This window comes from Melanerpes formicivorus, unplaced genomic scaffold (assembly GCF_026170545.1).
Source record: "Melanerpes formicivorus ecotype bairdi unplaced genomic scaffold, bMelFor1.0.p_v2 SCAF_54, whole genome shotgun sequence".
Taxonomy (NCBI): Eukaryota; Metazoa; Chordata; class Aves; order Piciformes; family Picidae; genus Melanerpes; species Melanerpes formicivorus.
The window spans coordinates 3,427,882-3,442,326 of record NW_027142406.1 but is presented as its reverse complement, the minus strand read 5'-3'; the positions used below and the strand labels follow the sequence as shown (position 1 = coordinate 3,442,326).

The 14,445-nt window shown below is 47.9% G+C and overlaps 1 protein-coding gene across 1 annotated transcript in view; it reads right to left on the bottom strand.

Moving 5' to 3' along the window:
* Window positions 1–6: 6 nt before the first annotated feature.
* Window positions 7–14,445, bottom strand: part of HMGA2 (high mobility group AT-hook 2) — a 127,211-nt gene continuing 112,772 nt past the window's right edge. The window contains exon 5 of the mRNA XM_068160941.1: window positions 7–2,739. Within this exon, the coding sequence (XP_068017042.1) occupies window positions 2,692–2,739 (48 nt within the window). The 3' untranslated portion in view covers window positions 7–2,691. The remainder of the gene's footprint in view (window positions 2,740–14,445) is intronic.

The following is a 14,445-nucleotide window of genomic DNA, read 5'->3' as shown; positions in this document are numbered from 1 at the left end:
AAAATAAAAACCAAATGAAAACCAAACTGAGCAAACAAAAAATGAAATGAAAACTAAAGAAACAAAAACCCAAATGAAAGCCAAAGACACAAACAAAAAAACAAATGAAAACCAAACCAACCATCCAAACAAGAAGCCAAATGAGAACCAACCCAACCAAAAACCCAAATGAAAACCCAAACAACCAAAAACCCAAATGAGAACCAACTGAGACAAAAAGCCAAATGAAAACCAAACTAAAACCCAAATGAAAACCAAATGAAACAACCAAAAACCCAAATGAGAACCAAACCAAACCAAAACCCAAATGAAAACCAAACCAATAAAAAACCAAATGAAAACCAAAGAAACAAAAAACCCAAGTGAAAAACAAACCAAACAAAAAACCAAATGAGAACCAAACTAAACAAAAACCCAAATGAGAACCAAACCAAACCAACAAAAAACCCAAATGAAAACCAAACTAAACCAACAAAAAACCAAATGAAAACCAAACTAAACCAACAAAAAACCAAATGAAAACCAAACTAAAACAAAAACCCAAATGCGAACCAAACTAAACAAAAAACCAAATGAGAACCAAACTAAACAAAAAACCAAAGACCAAATGAAAACCAAATGAAAGAAACAAACAAATGAAAACCAAACTAAACAAAAACCCAAGTGAAAACCAAACAAAAACCCAAATGAAAAGCAAACTAAACCAACAAAGTAAAGGGGGGGTTAAAAAAGAAGACAAAAAGAAGAGAAGCAAATATAAACCTCCAGCAAACCAAGAGAAAGCGAAATACGTAGTCATGCCAAAACACAATACAGAGATTGCTTCCGTAACTGCAGTTAAGTGTTGGAAGTAGAAACAAGGGGAAGGGAAAACAACAAATGCACCTACTCATGATCATCTACCCAGTAAGAAATTTCCTGCATTGAGTGTGTCTTAGCAGCATTGTATTCATCAGTCTGCTGAGTTAAATCTGTAAAAATCAGAGGTAGTATTGAATAGTGTGGGGGGGGTAATATTGCATCTGGTGCTATAAAAGTGCTGCTCTGAATGAGAAGATGGAGGAGAAGTGCCACTGGCGCACTCAGGGGTGCTCAGTGGACCATCCTATGTCAAAATATCTATTGCTTAAAGTAAGGCATGAGCTTAGCTGAGGTACGTGGTGTTGGTTCTTGCATCGTGGCTAAGGAGTAATGAGGAGAGGACTGGATTGTTTTGGAAGACCAGCAGGGGGTGAGTAGAACTGGTCAATAGTAAGTGAAACACATGGATTCCTTTTGTTCAGGGATGTCTGTGATGAATTCTGAGGCACCTTTCTCTAGGTTTCAAAACACTTTTTTTCTCAATAAAGACATAGTCAATAATGGCATAAGAGTGTTTGGTGTCAGTCATCTTTGTTTCCATAGAAAACAGAATCACAGATTGGTCAGGGTTGGAAAGGACTTCAAGGATCATCCTTCCAACCCCCCTGCCATGGGCAGAGATACCTCACACTAGAGCAGGTTGCCCAGAGCCACATCCAGCCTGGCCTTCAAAACCTCCAGGGATGAGGCTTCCACCACCTCCCTGGGCAACCTGTTCCAGTGTCTCACCACCCTCACGGTGAATAACTTCTTCCTAACATCTCTGGCTCTCCAGAAAGCCGACTCTGGCTTCCTATGACCCAGAAGACGAGGGCTGCTCATTTTGTTTCCTCCTGCTTCTGCTGATAATGTTTGTATTTGGAACTACACAACAGTATCGTTGTCTTTCTTCCCTTTTGCAACAGTGAAAGTACCTTGGCTGCGTTGATTTTCTTCCCAGCTGAATGAAGTGAAACGGTCAGCTTTCGGGTTTGTTTGTTTGTCTGTCTGTCTGTTTGTTTGTTTGTTTTTTTTATCCTGAAGTAACAGTTAAGTCTTCAAATAAACATTAACCAAAAAAAAAATCAAGTAAGTCAAGGAGGTTAAATCAAGAAGGTTAAAAACCAACCAAGCAATAGAAAACAAACCCAACCAATAACCCAGGGAAAACAGGGCGGGGGGAAAAAAGGGAATAACATAAAAGGGGGGGTGGGGGTGGGGAAAGGAGCAGTATCTATCCCTTATCTTTGGTGTTCTAAAACAGGGAGTTCACTAAGCAGGGAGTGGGTTGCTGAAGCGTTGCAAGGCCCCAGTGTTACACACCCAAGGCCTTCCTATTTTCAATGCCCACGACAATGACTCTGTGCAACGCGCTTCTGGCTTTTCCGAGTGACGCAAACGCGACTCAGAGCTCTCCTGCACCCGCTCCCCCTGACTTAGCAGCTCACACAAACTATATAGGGAGTTAAGGAACAAACAAACAGAACAAGAAGGAAACAAAACAGAGCAAAACAAAACCAAAACAAGAAAACAGTCATGAAAAGGTTGCATCGTTAATCTGTGTCCCCTTTGTGTTTACAGCAGTTTTTCACTAACCCTGGGACTGTGAAGGGATTTACAAGGATGGTGATTAGTCAAATCCTTTTGAAGGTTATGGGATATCTTTTGTTGTTGTTTGGTTTGGGTGTTTTTTGTTGTTGTTTGTTTGTTTCTTTGTTTCTTTCTTTTTTTTTTTTTCCCCCAGGCAAAAGTGGAAAGACCATGGCAATAGAAAATAAGTGGTCAAGGCAGTGTCTTCTCCCTTCAAAAGACCCAACTGCTGATGAGGTAGAAATTGCATGGCGTGCTCTCCTAGTCTTCCTCTGCAGACTCTTGTGAGGATGTTTCTTCAGTCTCTTCCTAGAACACAGAAAGAGAAGGAAATAAATAGTGTGGTAAGCACCTGTCTTAGGCTGTGGGGCAGGTAATAATAATAATAATAATAATAATAATAATAATAATAATAATAATAATAATAATAATAATAATAATAATAATAATAATAATAATAAACAACCAGGTTGGAAGAGACCTTCAAGATCATTGTGTCCAACCCATCAACCAATCCAACCCACCTAAACAACTAAACCATGGCACCAAGCACCCCATCAAGTCTCCTCCTGAACACCTCCAATGATGGTGACTCCACCACCTCCCTGGACAGCCCATTCCAATGGGCAATCACTCTCTCTGTGTAGAACTTCTTCCTAACATCCAGCCTAAACCTCCCCTGGCGCAGCCTGAGACTGTGTCCTCTTGTTCTGGTGCTGGCTGCCTGGGAGAAGAGACCAACCCCCACCTGGCTACAACCTCCCTTCAGGAAGTTGTAGAGAGTGATAAGGTCACCCCTGAGTCTCCTCTTCTCCAGGCTAAGCAACCCCAGCTCCCTCAGCCTCTCCTCACAGGGCTGTGTTCCAAACCCCTCACCAACTTCGTTGCCCTTTTCTGGACTCGTTCCAGCAAGTCAACCTCCTTCCTAAACTGAGGGGCCCAGAACTGGACACAGGACTCAAGGTGTGGCCTAACCAGTGCAGTGTACAGGGGAGAATGACCTCCCTTTTCACAGTATCACAGTATCACCAAGGTTGGAAGAGACCTCAAAGGTCATCAAGTCCAACCTGTCACCACAGACCTCATGACTAGACCATGGCACCAAGTGCCACATCCAATCCCCTCTTGAACACCTCCAGGGATAGAGACTCCACCACCTCCCTGGGCAGCACATTTCAACGGCGAACGACTCTCTCAATGAAGAACTTTCTCCTCACCGCCAACCTAAACTTCCCCTTTTGTTACAGATTATGAGCAGAAGTGTAGAAAAATATAAACAAATCACTGTTGCCTGGTGGATGTGGGACAGGCTGTGGATTTAGGAAAGGCAGGTCCTGCCTGACCAACCTGATCTCCTTCTAGGATCAAGTGACTGCCTGGTGGATGTAGGGCAGACTGTGGAGGTGGTCTACCTGGACTTCAGCAAGGCCTTTGACACCATCCCCCATAGCAAACTGCTGGCCAAGCTGTCAGCCCATGGCTTGGATGGGAGCACTCTGTGCTGGGTTAGGAACTGGCTAGAGGGCTGAGCCCAGAAAGTGATGGTGAATGATACCACATCCAGCTGGCAGCCAGGCACTAGTGGTGTCCCCAAGGGATCAGTGCTGGGTCCCATGCTGTTCAATGTCTTTATTGATGATCTGGATGAGGGCATTGAGTCGATCATCAGTAAATTTGCTGATGACACCAAGCTGGGGGCAGGAGTTGATCTGTTAATGGGCAGAAGGGCTCTGTAGAGGGACCTTGACAGGCTGGACAGATGGGCAGAGTCCAATAGGATGGCATTCAACAAATCCAAGTGCCAGGTGCTGCACTTTGGCCACAACAACCCCATGCAGAGCTACAGGCTGGGGACAGAGTGGCTGGAGGGCAGTTGGGCAGAAAGGGACCTGGGGGTACTGGTTGAGAGCAGCTGAACATGAGCCTGCAGTGTGCCCAGGTGGCCAAGGCAGCCAATGGCATTCTGGCCTGGATTAGGAATAACGTGGCCAGCAGGAGCAGGGGAGTCATTCTGCCCTGGACTCAGCACTGGTTAGGCCACACCTTGAGTCCTGTGGCCAGTTCTGGGCCCCTCAGTTTAAGGACATTGAGACTCTTGAATGTGTCCAGAGAAGGGCAACAAAGTTGGGGAGGGGTCTGGAGCACAGCCCTGTGAGGAGAGGCTGAGGGAGCTGGGGTTGCTTAGCCTGGAGAAGAGGAGGCTCAGGGGAGACCTTCTTGCTCTCTCCAACTCCCTGAAGGGAGGTTGTAGCCAGGTGGGGGTTGGTCTCTTCTCCCAGGCAACCAGCACCAGAACAAGAGGTTGCTCTGGAGAGAAGACTGATCTGCTTCTGCCTGACCTTGGCTGCATTGTTTTGGTGAAGTCTAACACTTACTTGTTTTCTCTGCTCCTTTCTCCCTTTTGGACGGGGGGTGGGGGGGTGGGGGGAGGCAGAGGGACAGCTCCAGCTCTCCTGGTCTTTGACCAGGGAGGTTCTTGTGCTGTTTTTTAATTGTAAATCCCTGTAAATATTGTAAATCCTGAATATTTTGTCCATATTCCTTGCATTCCATTGTAGAGTGTAGTTTTGGCTTGTAAATACAGCTCCCATTTGCTTACAACTCAACTGGTCTGCCAAAGTTAATTTTGGTGGGGAAATTTCAACCCACCACAGGCTGCCACCTCACCTTTCTCACATGCAGCTGACAGTTCCCCCCTGGTACTGTAATGCCCTTTACATCTCAAGAAGCCATTTTGGGGGAGAGCAGGAAGATGCCCTGCTCTCTGATCCCACCATGCTGCCCTGCCAGGGTTTTCTCCTACCCCAGGGGTGCCAAGAAAAAGCAATCTCTGCTGTGTTCTGTCATGGGCCCCTTGCAGCCAGCAGAAATAGGCAGCTAGCAACTGGAAAGTACTGTCAGCAGGGATTCAATGTTAAGTGGCTGCTTTGGAATGCCTTCTCCTCCTCACCAGCTCTCCTCCTCAGTCCCAGTGCTGCCTTCGTGCTTGCCTTCAGCAGGCCGGAGCAAACGTGAAGCTCTCACGCTGCTCTCTTAACAGATGTGCAGGACCCTTTCAGGACATGGGTGGTAAGCTGGGGCAGTAAACATCTCTGATAAAAGAGGCTGTCAGTGAAGAGCTGTTTTTTTATCAGATGCTGCACATCATCACCTAGGCCAGCACGGGAAAAGATCTAGGAAGAGGAGGAATTTACTCCCTCAGTCAACTGAGACCTTTTAAGAATGAGCAGCTTAAAACAGCTTAAAACAGTCTTCATACTTTAATAGGTTTGATTTTCCACATGGCTTCATTTTGTCTGGGTGGCTAACTGACACAATTTATAACTCTCTTCCTTTCCCAGGCCACTACAGTGCACCATTCAGCAGAGCATGCCTTAAAGCCTGCCTGAGCTACACGACCCAACTTCCATTCATTAGTGTTTGAAACACCTCAGCTGTGAAGGGCTCCCTAAATGCTACCATGTGTGACACTGCTTGCAGAGGAGCTGCACCAAGGGGAAAAAACACTGAGCTTTAATCATAGGCCACTGCTCCCTGCAATCCCCTTTTCAAAAGGTTTCAACCTCCCACCCCAACCCTCCCTGCAAGGGAAGGATGGGAGGGGGGGAATAAAAAAGGCCCAAAAAGCTGTAAATCCAGGGAATAAACATAAAGTCTACATGAATGGATGACAGCTCAAAAAACACAACCACAGCAGCATCAAGCCATGAGATTTCACACTGCTTTTGTTTAGTCTGCTTTGGGTTATGAGGGAAATGTGAAAAGCATGAAGCAAATGCTCCCCCTTCTCCCATCACAGCCCTACCACCCCCTGCCAAAGCTGGGGCCTCAGGTATTTTAGGGCAGGAGGTTTAGAATAGAATAGAATAGAATAGAATAGAATAGAATAGAATAGAATAGAATAGAATAGAATAGAATAGAATAGAATAGAATAGAATAGAATTAACCAGGTTGGAAAAGACCTTTGAGATTATCCAGTCCAACCTATCACCCAACACCATCTCATCAACTAAACCATGGCACCAAGTGCCTCATCCAGTCTCCTCCCAAACACCTCCAGGGATGGTGACTCCACCACCTCCCTGGGCAGCACATTCCAATGGCCAATCTCTCTTGCTGGGAAGAACTTCTTCCTAACAGTCAGCCTAAACCTCCCCTGGCACAGCTTATGACTGTGTCCTCTTGTTCAACCTCCCTTCAGGTAGTTGTAGAGAGCAATAAGGCCTCCCCTGAGCCTCCTCTTCTCCGTGAGTGCATGCCCTCGTGGTCCATGGAGATGTAAGAGATGTATGATTCTAAGAGATGAAATCCAGAAGGGAAGGCACGGTCATGAGCGCAGCCTTTAGAAATCCAAGCCGCTAGGCCAGATCCTGACAGCCCCACAGAGCATAAATTCAGCAACACCACCACAGGAAGTGCTCAGGCAAGAAGCAAAGGAGTCAGATTACACAGCAGCCTTAGTTCAGGTTGTTCTCACTTTCCAGGTGCGTTCACCAGAGTTGTGGCGACAGAAGAGTGACACAAGTTAATCGAGTGTAAACGCTCACCCACCCAGCGCTGCCTTCAGCAGCTACTCCCAGGCTTGGTTTAGAATCATAGAATCATAGAATTGTTAGGGGTTGGAAGGAACCTCAAGGATCATCTAGTTCCAATCCCCCTGCAATGGACAGGGACACCTCACACTAGATCTGGTTGCTCAGAGAAGGCCAGTGGGATCCTGGGATGCATTAAGAGGAGTGTGTCCAGCAGATCCAGGGAGGTTCTCCTCCTCCTCTGCTCTGCCCTGGTGAGACCACATCTGGAGTATTGCATCCAGTTCTGGGCTCCCCAGTGCAAGAGGGACAGGGATCTGCTGGAAAGAGTCCAAGGGAGGGCTACACGGATGCTGAAGGGACTGCAGCACTGCCTGGGGAGGAGAGGCTGAGAGCCCTGAGGCTGCTCAGTCTGGAGAGGAGAAGACTGAGAGGGGATTTAATAAATGTCTATAAATACCTGAGGGCTTGGGGTCAAGAGGGAAGGGACAGGCTTTGCTAACTTGCACCCCATGATAGGAGAAGGGGCAATGGATGGAAACTACAGCACAGGAGGCTCCACCTCAACATGAGGAGGAACTTCTTCATTGTGAGGGTCCCAGAGCACTGGAACAGGCTGCCCAGAGAGGTTGTGGAGTCTCCTTCTCTGGAGACCTTTCAGCCCTGTCTGGATGCATTCTTGTGTGACCTGTGCTAAATTCTATGGTCAGGAGAGGCAGGAGTGAGGGTATCTGACATTTAGACACCCAAGAAAGTACCTGCCTAAGGCTCTGCCTATCAAAATCTCCTATGGAAGAGAATGAAGGACACCTCAGCTTCAGGTGTGCAGCTTTGCCCTGGATTTTAGAGCAGCCCTGAAGTTAACTCAGCAGTGAGGATTCTGCAAGGCAGTAGGTCAACCCAGCACTGAAGCCTGCACTGCAAAAGCCCTTTGAAAGTGAGACTCAGCTGTCCAGATTACATCAGGCCAGATTTCTTAAACACATTTTGGCATCTGAGTACAGAAAGTGCCTTTTTGACCTAGCCAGGTCAAAATGCTTTGCAAAAAGATCAGTTCCCTATGTGATTAAAAGTGAAAATCTCCAGCAAAATCTCAGTGCTGGTCAGAAGGTTTTGGGGTTTTTGGGGAGGGAGCACCATCTAAAGTCTCTGCAAAGCAGAGGTCTGAAGCAAAAAGGATGCTTGGAGTGATTGCAGGTGCAGTGCTAACACTGACAGAGACATACTTTGTCTTGAAGAGCTTCAACCCCACAAGATGTAAACTGTTCTGATGAGAAGGAAATAAAATATTAAGGGAAAGAAGGCAGTGGTGCTGCTAGAAGCATATATAACTGAGCTGCACATCCTCAGCTTTGAGAAGCTGCTCTTACAAACCTCTTGTGGAGGCTTTAAACTGGAGGGGTGGTAAACTGCTGTGCAGTGACACAGAATCACCAAGTTTGGAAGAGACTTCAAGGATCATCAAGTCCAACCTGTCACCACAGACCCCGTGACTAAACCATGGCACCAAGTGCCACGTCCAATCCCCTCTTGAACACCTCCAGGGATGGTGACTCCACCACCTCCCTGGGCAGCACATTCCAATGGCCAATCTCTCTTGCTGGGAAGAATTTCTTCCTAACATCCAGCCTAAATGTCCCCTGGCACAGCTTGAGACTGTGTTCTCTTGTTCTGGTGCTGGTTGCCTGGGAGAAGAGACCAATCCCCACCTGGCTACAACCTCCCTTCTGTACTCCCTTCTGACCAGTGTTGAGCACAGGGCAGAGTAACTTCCCTGCTCCTGCTGGCCACGCTGTTCCTGATGCAGGCCTTTTTCCATCCCCTATTTCAGAGGATGAGAAGAAAGGAAAGCCTGTTAGATTTCTCTTCTACTTCACCCCCACACCCCCAAAAAACAACCCAGAACCCTGACTGCTTGTCACAGACAGGAAGCAACTGCCAGAAGTTATTCACCTCCAATCCTTCATCGCCAAAAAACCCCCAAAAGTTGTATGGATGCATCCACAGAGCCACTGGCAACTGCAGCTTGGGAACAGCCATCTCTCTGTAGTGATAAGCAACACACCAAAGCATCTTCCCTTTCGAATCCCAGCTGAGAGGTTTGGCCAAGTGATCAAACTTGTCTGAACCTGAGAGCTGCAGCTTTGAACTAGTAAGGAAGAGACTGCAAACCTGCGGCCAGCCAAGAGCTTGCGCACACCTCATTAGGGTCCCGCCGCGCGGGAAGGCTGAGCACAGCCACCGGGGCCTGGCCCCACGCTAGCCACTGGAAAGGGGCGGTGGGCAGGGAAGATGCAAGAGGCTGTCACAGTGGAAGAGCACCGGGGACACTTTCATGAGCCCTGGGGCCGAGCAGCCTCTGCCCTGCTACCGCCCACGAGGGTAGACCTCAGGGCAGGCAGGGGCACGGGGGGGCTCTGCTGCTGCCCCCGCTCTTCCTCAGCCACCCCCAGCTTCGTTTTTCCCTCTCTTTCTCACAGAATCAACCAGGTAGGAAGAGACCTCCAAGATCATCAAGTCCAACAGATCACCCAACCCTATCTAATCAACTAGACCATGGCACCAAGTTCCTCATCCAGGCTTAAACACCTCCAGGGACACCGACCCCACCACCTCCCTGGGCAGCACATTCCAAGGGGCAATCTCTCTGTCTGAAGAACTTTCTAAGATCAAGCCTAAACTTCCCCCTGCACATTCCAATGGCTAACAACTCTCTCTGTGAAGAACTTTCTCCTCACCTCAAGCCTAAACCTCCCCTGGTGCAGCTTGAGACTGTGTCCTCTTGTTCTGGTGCTGCTTGCCTGGGAGAAGAGACCAACCCCCACCTGGCTACAACCTCCCTTCAGGTAGCTGTAGACAGCAATAAGGTCTCCCCTGAGCCTCCTCTTCTCCAGGCTGTTTCATTTCTGAAGGAGAGAGTTTATCGTACAGGGTTCTACCTCCCCCTCGGGTTGTGGTCAGAAAAGCTCTCCCCCTACCCCCTTATAAATGAGAAACATATTTCTGAGAGCTGGGTTCTCCAATCTGGTTCATCAGAGTTCACGACATGAGACTTTGTGGTATAAATTCAGCTAAATTATTTATTAATTCCACCTCCCCCCTTCCTTACAGAACTCCCCCCCAAAGCAAACCCCCAAACCGTTAAAGCTCAGACCTGTAAAACGCTTTTAAAACCTGTCTGAAGAGTTTAATCACAGATCTTACCACACAGGCACTGGGTACACGGCCCTGTGTGCTGCCAGTGGAGCATTTTAACTCTGAGGGCTAAAACCTCTGGCTTTAATTTCCAGCCTCAGACTAAACAGCAGGTCTGCAGCAAAAAGGCAGGGCGGCGACTCCTGAGCAGCAGAGGGCAAGGGGAATGCTTTTCCTGCAAGCTTTCCTGATTGTGTCACCACTGAGTCCCTCTCTGAGCAGCAGAAAGCACAGAATCAGAGAAGTTTGTCTTGGTTTTAATAAACGACCCCCCCCCACCCCCCCTTCTCTCCCTCCCTCCCCCCATTCCCTCTGTTTTTTTTCCTTTACTGCAAAGAATTCTGCTGCTGTTTCATTATGTAATGCTGCAGGCTAAAAATACAACCCTAATGTAAGCCATCTTGCCAATGGGTCTGCAAAGACCAGGTGAGCCAGAAAGGGGAGTTAGGGCTTAATGATCCACTCTTCCTGTCATCTCAATATGTTCAGCTCCTGAAGGATACAGAGGGATGCATGTAGAGTTATTTTTTCTCTTCCTTTTTAAGCTTCTTGAGTATCTCTACACAGTGTGATGGAATGGTCTGGAGCCCTCAATATAGGAAGGACATGGAGCTGATGGAGCAGGGCCAGAGCAGGGCCATGGAAATGATCAGGGGCTTGGAGCACTTCTGCTACGAGGAGAGGCTGAGGGAGCTGGGGGTGTTCAGCCTGGAGAAGAGGAGGCTCTGGGGGAGACCTAATAGCAGCCTGCCAGTACCTGAAGGGGGCTACAAGAAGGATGGAGAGAGACTGTTTGCAAAGGCCTGCAGGGACAGGATGAAGGGCAACGGCTTCAAACTAGAGCAGAGCAGATTGAAATTGGATGTTAGGAAGCTGGTGCCGTGGTTTAGTTGATTAGCAGGTGTTGGGTGATAGCTTGGGCTCGATGATCTCAAAGATCTCTTCCAACCTGGTCTATTCTATTCTATTCTATTCTATTCTATTCTATTCTATTCTATTCTATTCTATTCTATTCTATTCTATTCTATTCTATTCTATTCTATTCTATTCTATTCCATTCCATTCAATTCTACTCTACTTTATTCCATTCCATTCCATTCCATTCCATTCCATTCCATTCCATTCCATTCCATTCCATTCCATTCCATTCCATTCCATTCCATTCCATTCCATTCCATTCCATTCCACTCCATTCCATTCCATTCCAAACAGGTTCTTTACCCTGAGGGTGGTGGAACACTGGAACAGCTTGCCCAGGGAGGTGGTTGAGGCCTCATCCTTAGAGACATTGAAAGGGAGGCTCAACAGGGCTCTGGGCAGCCTGATCTAGTTGGGGATGTCCCTGCTGACTGCAGAGGGGGTTGGACTGGATGACCTCTAGAGGTCCCTTCCAACCCAGACCATTCTTCTCCCAGGCAACCAGAACCAGAACAAGAGGACACAGCCTCAAGCTGCGACAGGGGAAGTTTAGGCTGGAGGTGAGGAGAAAGTTATTCACAGAAAGAGTTGTTGGCCATTGGAATGTGCTGCCCAGGGAGGTGGTGGAGTCACCGTCCCTGGAGGTGTTCAAAAAGGGATTGGACGTGGCACTGGTTTAGCAGTCATGAGGTGCTGGGTGACAGGTTGGACTTGATGATCTCTGAGGTCTTTTCCAACCTTATTGATTCTGTGATCAAGTCCGGTCTTCTTCAGCACAGAGCAGCAACCCAACTCCTCCAGCTTCATCTACAGCAGAATCCATGCAGTGACAGGGTGAAGCTTTTCCCTCCTCTAAGCAAGCCAGTCTGATTCCAAGTGAGTGGGGCTGTCCAGCCTCGTAGATAGTGACTACTTCCTTTTGCTTGCAGGGACTTTCATGGGAACCTCTTTTCCAACTGAACACATCTATATTCCATAATCAACCCAGAGAAGGTATCCTGGTGGAAGAGTCTGTTCAGAGCATGTTTTATTTTAAGGCCATGACAGATTTACTGCAATCTATACCTCAACATTAATTTACTCTCCTCTTCCTAAACATAAAAAAATACTATTATAAATTACAGTTAATGCCTCACTATATAACACAGTCCTCAGGAGACTATTAAAGCCATGGGCAAGTTGCCTAACATATTTTAACTGTTGCTTTGTTGTTCTGATTTCAGCTTCCACATTCTGCTTCAAAATAAGCATGAGAACGAGGGAAGGGGAGGGAGTGGAAGCCATTCACCGCCCTGAATCTGATATCTCCCAGGTCCTAGAGCTCACATGTCCCTTCCTTCCAGCCTCAAGTCTGGTTTCAATGGAGCTCTCATTTTTCTTCCCACTAATCCTGCCATGAGATCAACCATTGGTAACTCTGTGAGAAATTAAATACCAGGATGTGGGAAATCTGAGACCTGAATTCGGGCAGAATGTGGGGGATTCATAGTTTTTTATGTCTCTTCTTCTCTTTTCCCATGGTTGCTGTGTGGCAAACAGCTCTCCAAGCCTGAGATCAGGGATGGGGCCTGAAGGATGGGGCTGTGTTGACAAAGCAAGAACTACGCTGGCAGTATGTGCTTTTTAATGTCAGCAACAGTGATTCCTGAGGAGGTATTTTGGTCGGCATTTTGTGGAAACCACTCTGACGTCTCCAGAGATGTGTTACAATGGGGGGGGATCAGCAGCAGAGCTTCATCATGGGGATGCTCCCCATCTGCTGGAGCAGACTTCATGAAGAACTCAGTGTTTGTGCCACTGGGATCCTACTGAAACATGATCCATGAGGCAGTTTGCTCTGGTGATGGGAGTGCTTGTCCTGAGGGGACAAACCCCAAACCACAGAATCACAGAATCAACCAGGTTGGAAAAGACCTCAGAGATCATCAAGTCCAACCTAGTAGCTAATACCCAACACCTCCTGACAACTAAACCATGGCTCCAAGTGCCACATCCAATCCCCTCTTGAATACCTCCAGGGATGGTGACTCCACCACCTCCCTCCCTCCTGTTCTAGGGCTTGTCTACAGGGAATTAGGTGTTTCATACATGAACAATTAAAATAGCCTCTTTTGGGTCATGTTCAGAGCTGAAGGCTCCTCCTGTGCTGGGCTGTGCCATGGCTCTCCTGTGTTTAGGCAGACTCAGACAATGTCTGACAAGCACATGACACCTCCAAGGGGCATGCTGCAGCAAGCAAGACTCTGAAACCCCCAGACAGTCCCTGACAAGCTACAGAGCAAAAAGAAATCTGCTAAATCTGCTTCCTTTTTAGTTGCATCAAGCCATGAGTGTGTGAACTCTCGTGCACCCTTACGCAAGGGCAGAGTATCAGCACCTTTGTTTTAGCAGAAAGAGATTCAAGACACTAAAAGGCTTGCCCAGAATGGGACTTGCACACTGCAGTGCTCAGCACTAATGGATTCAAAAAGGAAGGAAGAGGCTCACCCAGCTCAGTGCTGACTGAAGCACCCTGCTCCTTAGGCAGTGTACAGGGACACAGGGACAGACGCCTCAGGCTCCTGGGCCACAGGTACATTAAAAGCAAGCAGCTGTGGAATTCTGCCAGCATTTACTGAATGACTTCTGCAACTGAATTTAACTGATGGGACCACCCAAAACCCTGTTCCTATTCTGCACTCAGGCACTGCCCAGGAGCACTGAGGCTCCTGCTGCTGTGAAGCTGGGACTCAACCAAACCATCACTCTCCTGGCTTTTTCTCTCAGTGACTCTTCAACCTTTGAATCACCAGCTGCACTGTCTCCCAGGTTCAGCAAGTGGCGTGAAGAACAGCTCTCTCCTGGCAGTCTGGAGCACTGCTGGCAGGAGGAATGGGGCTGCTTCTCAGGTGATGGAGAATCATTGACTTGTCAGGGTTGGAAGGGACCTCAAGGATCATCCAGCTCCAACCCCCCTGCCATGGGCAGGGACACCTCACACTACAGCAGGTTGCTCTCAGCCACATCCAGCCTGGCCTTCAAAATCTCCAGGGATGACCAACCAGCACCAGAACAAGAGGACACAGTCTCAAGCTGCATCAGGGGAAGTTTAGACTCGAGGTGACAAGAAAGTTCTTCACAGAGAGAGTTGTTAGCAATTGGAATGTGCTGCCCAGGGAGGTGGTGGAGTCACCATCCCTGGAGGTGTTCAAGAGGAGACTGGATGTAGCACTTGGTGCCATGGTCTAGTCATGAGGTCTGTGGTGACAGGTTGGACTCGATGATCCTTGAGGTCTCTTCCAACCTTGGTGATACTGTGAGACTGAGGCTTCCACCACTTCCCTGGGCAACCTGTGCCCGTGCCTCACCACCCTCATGGGGAAGAACTTCT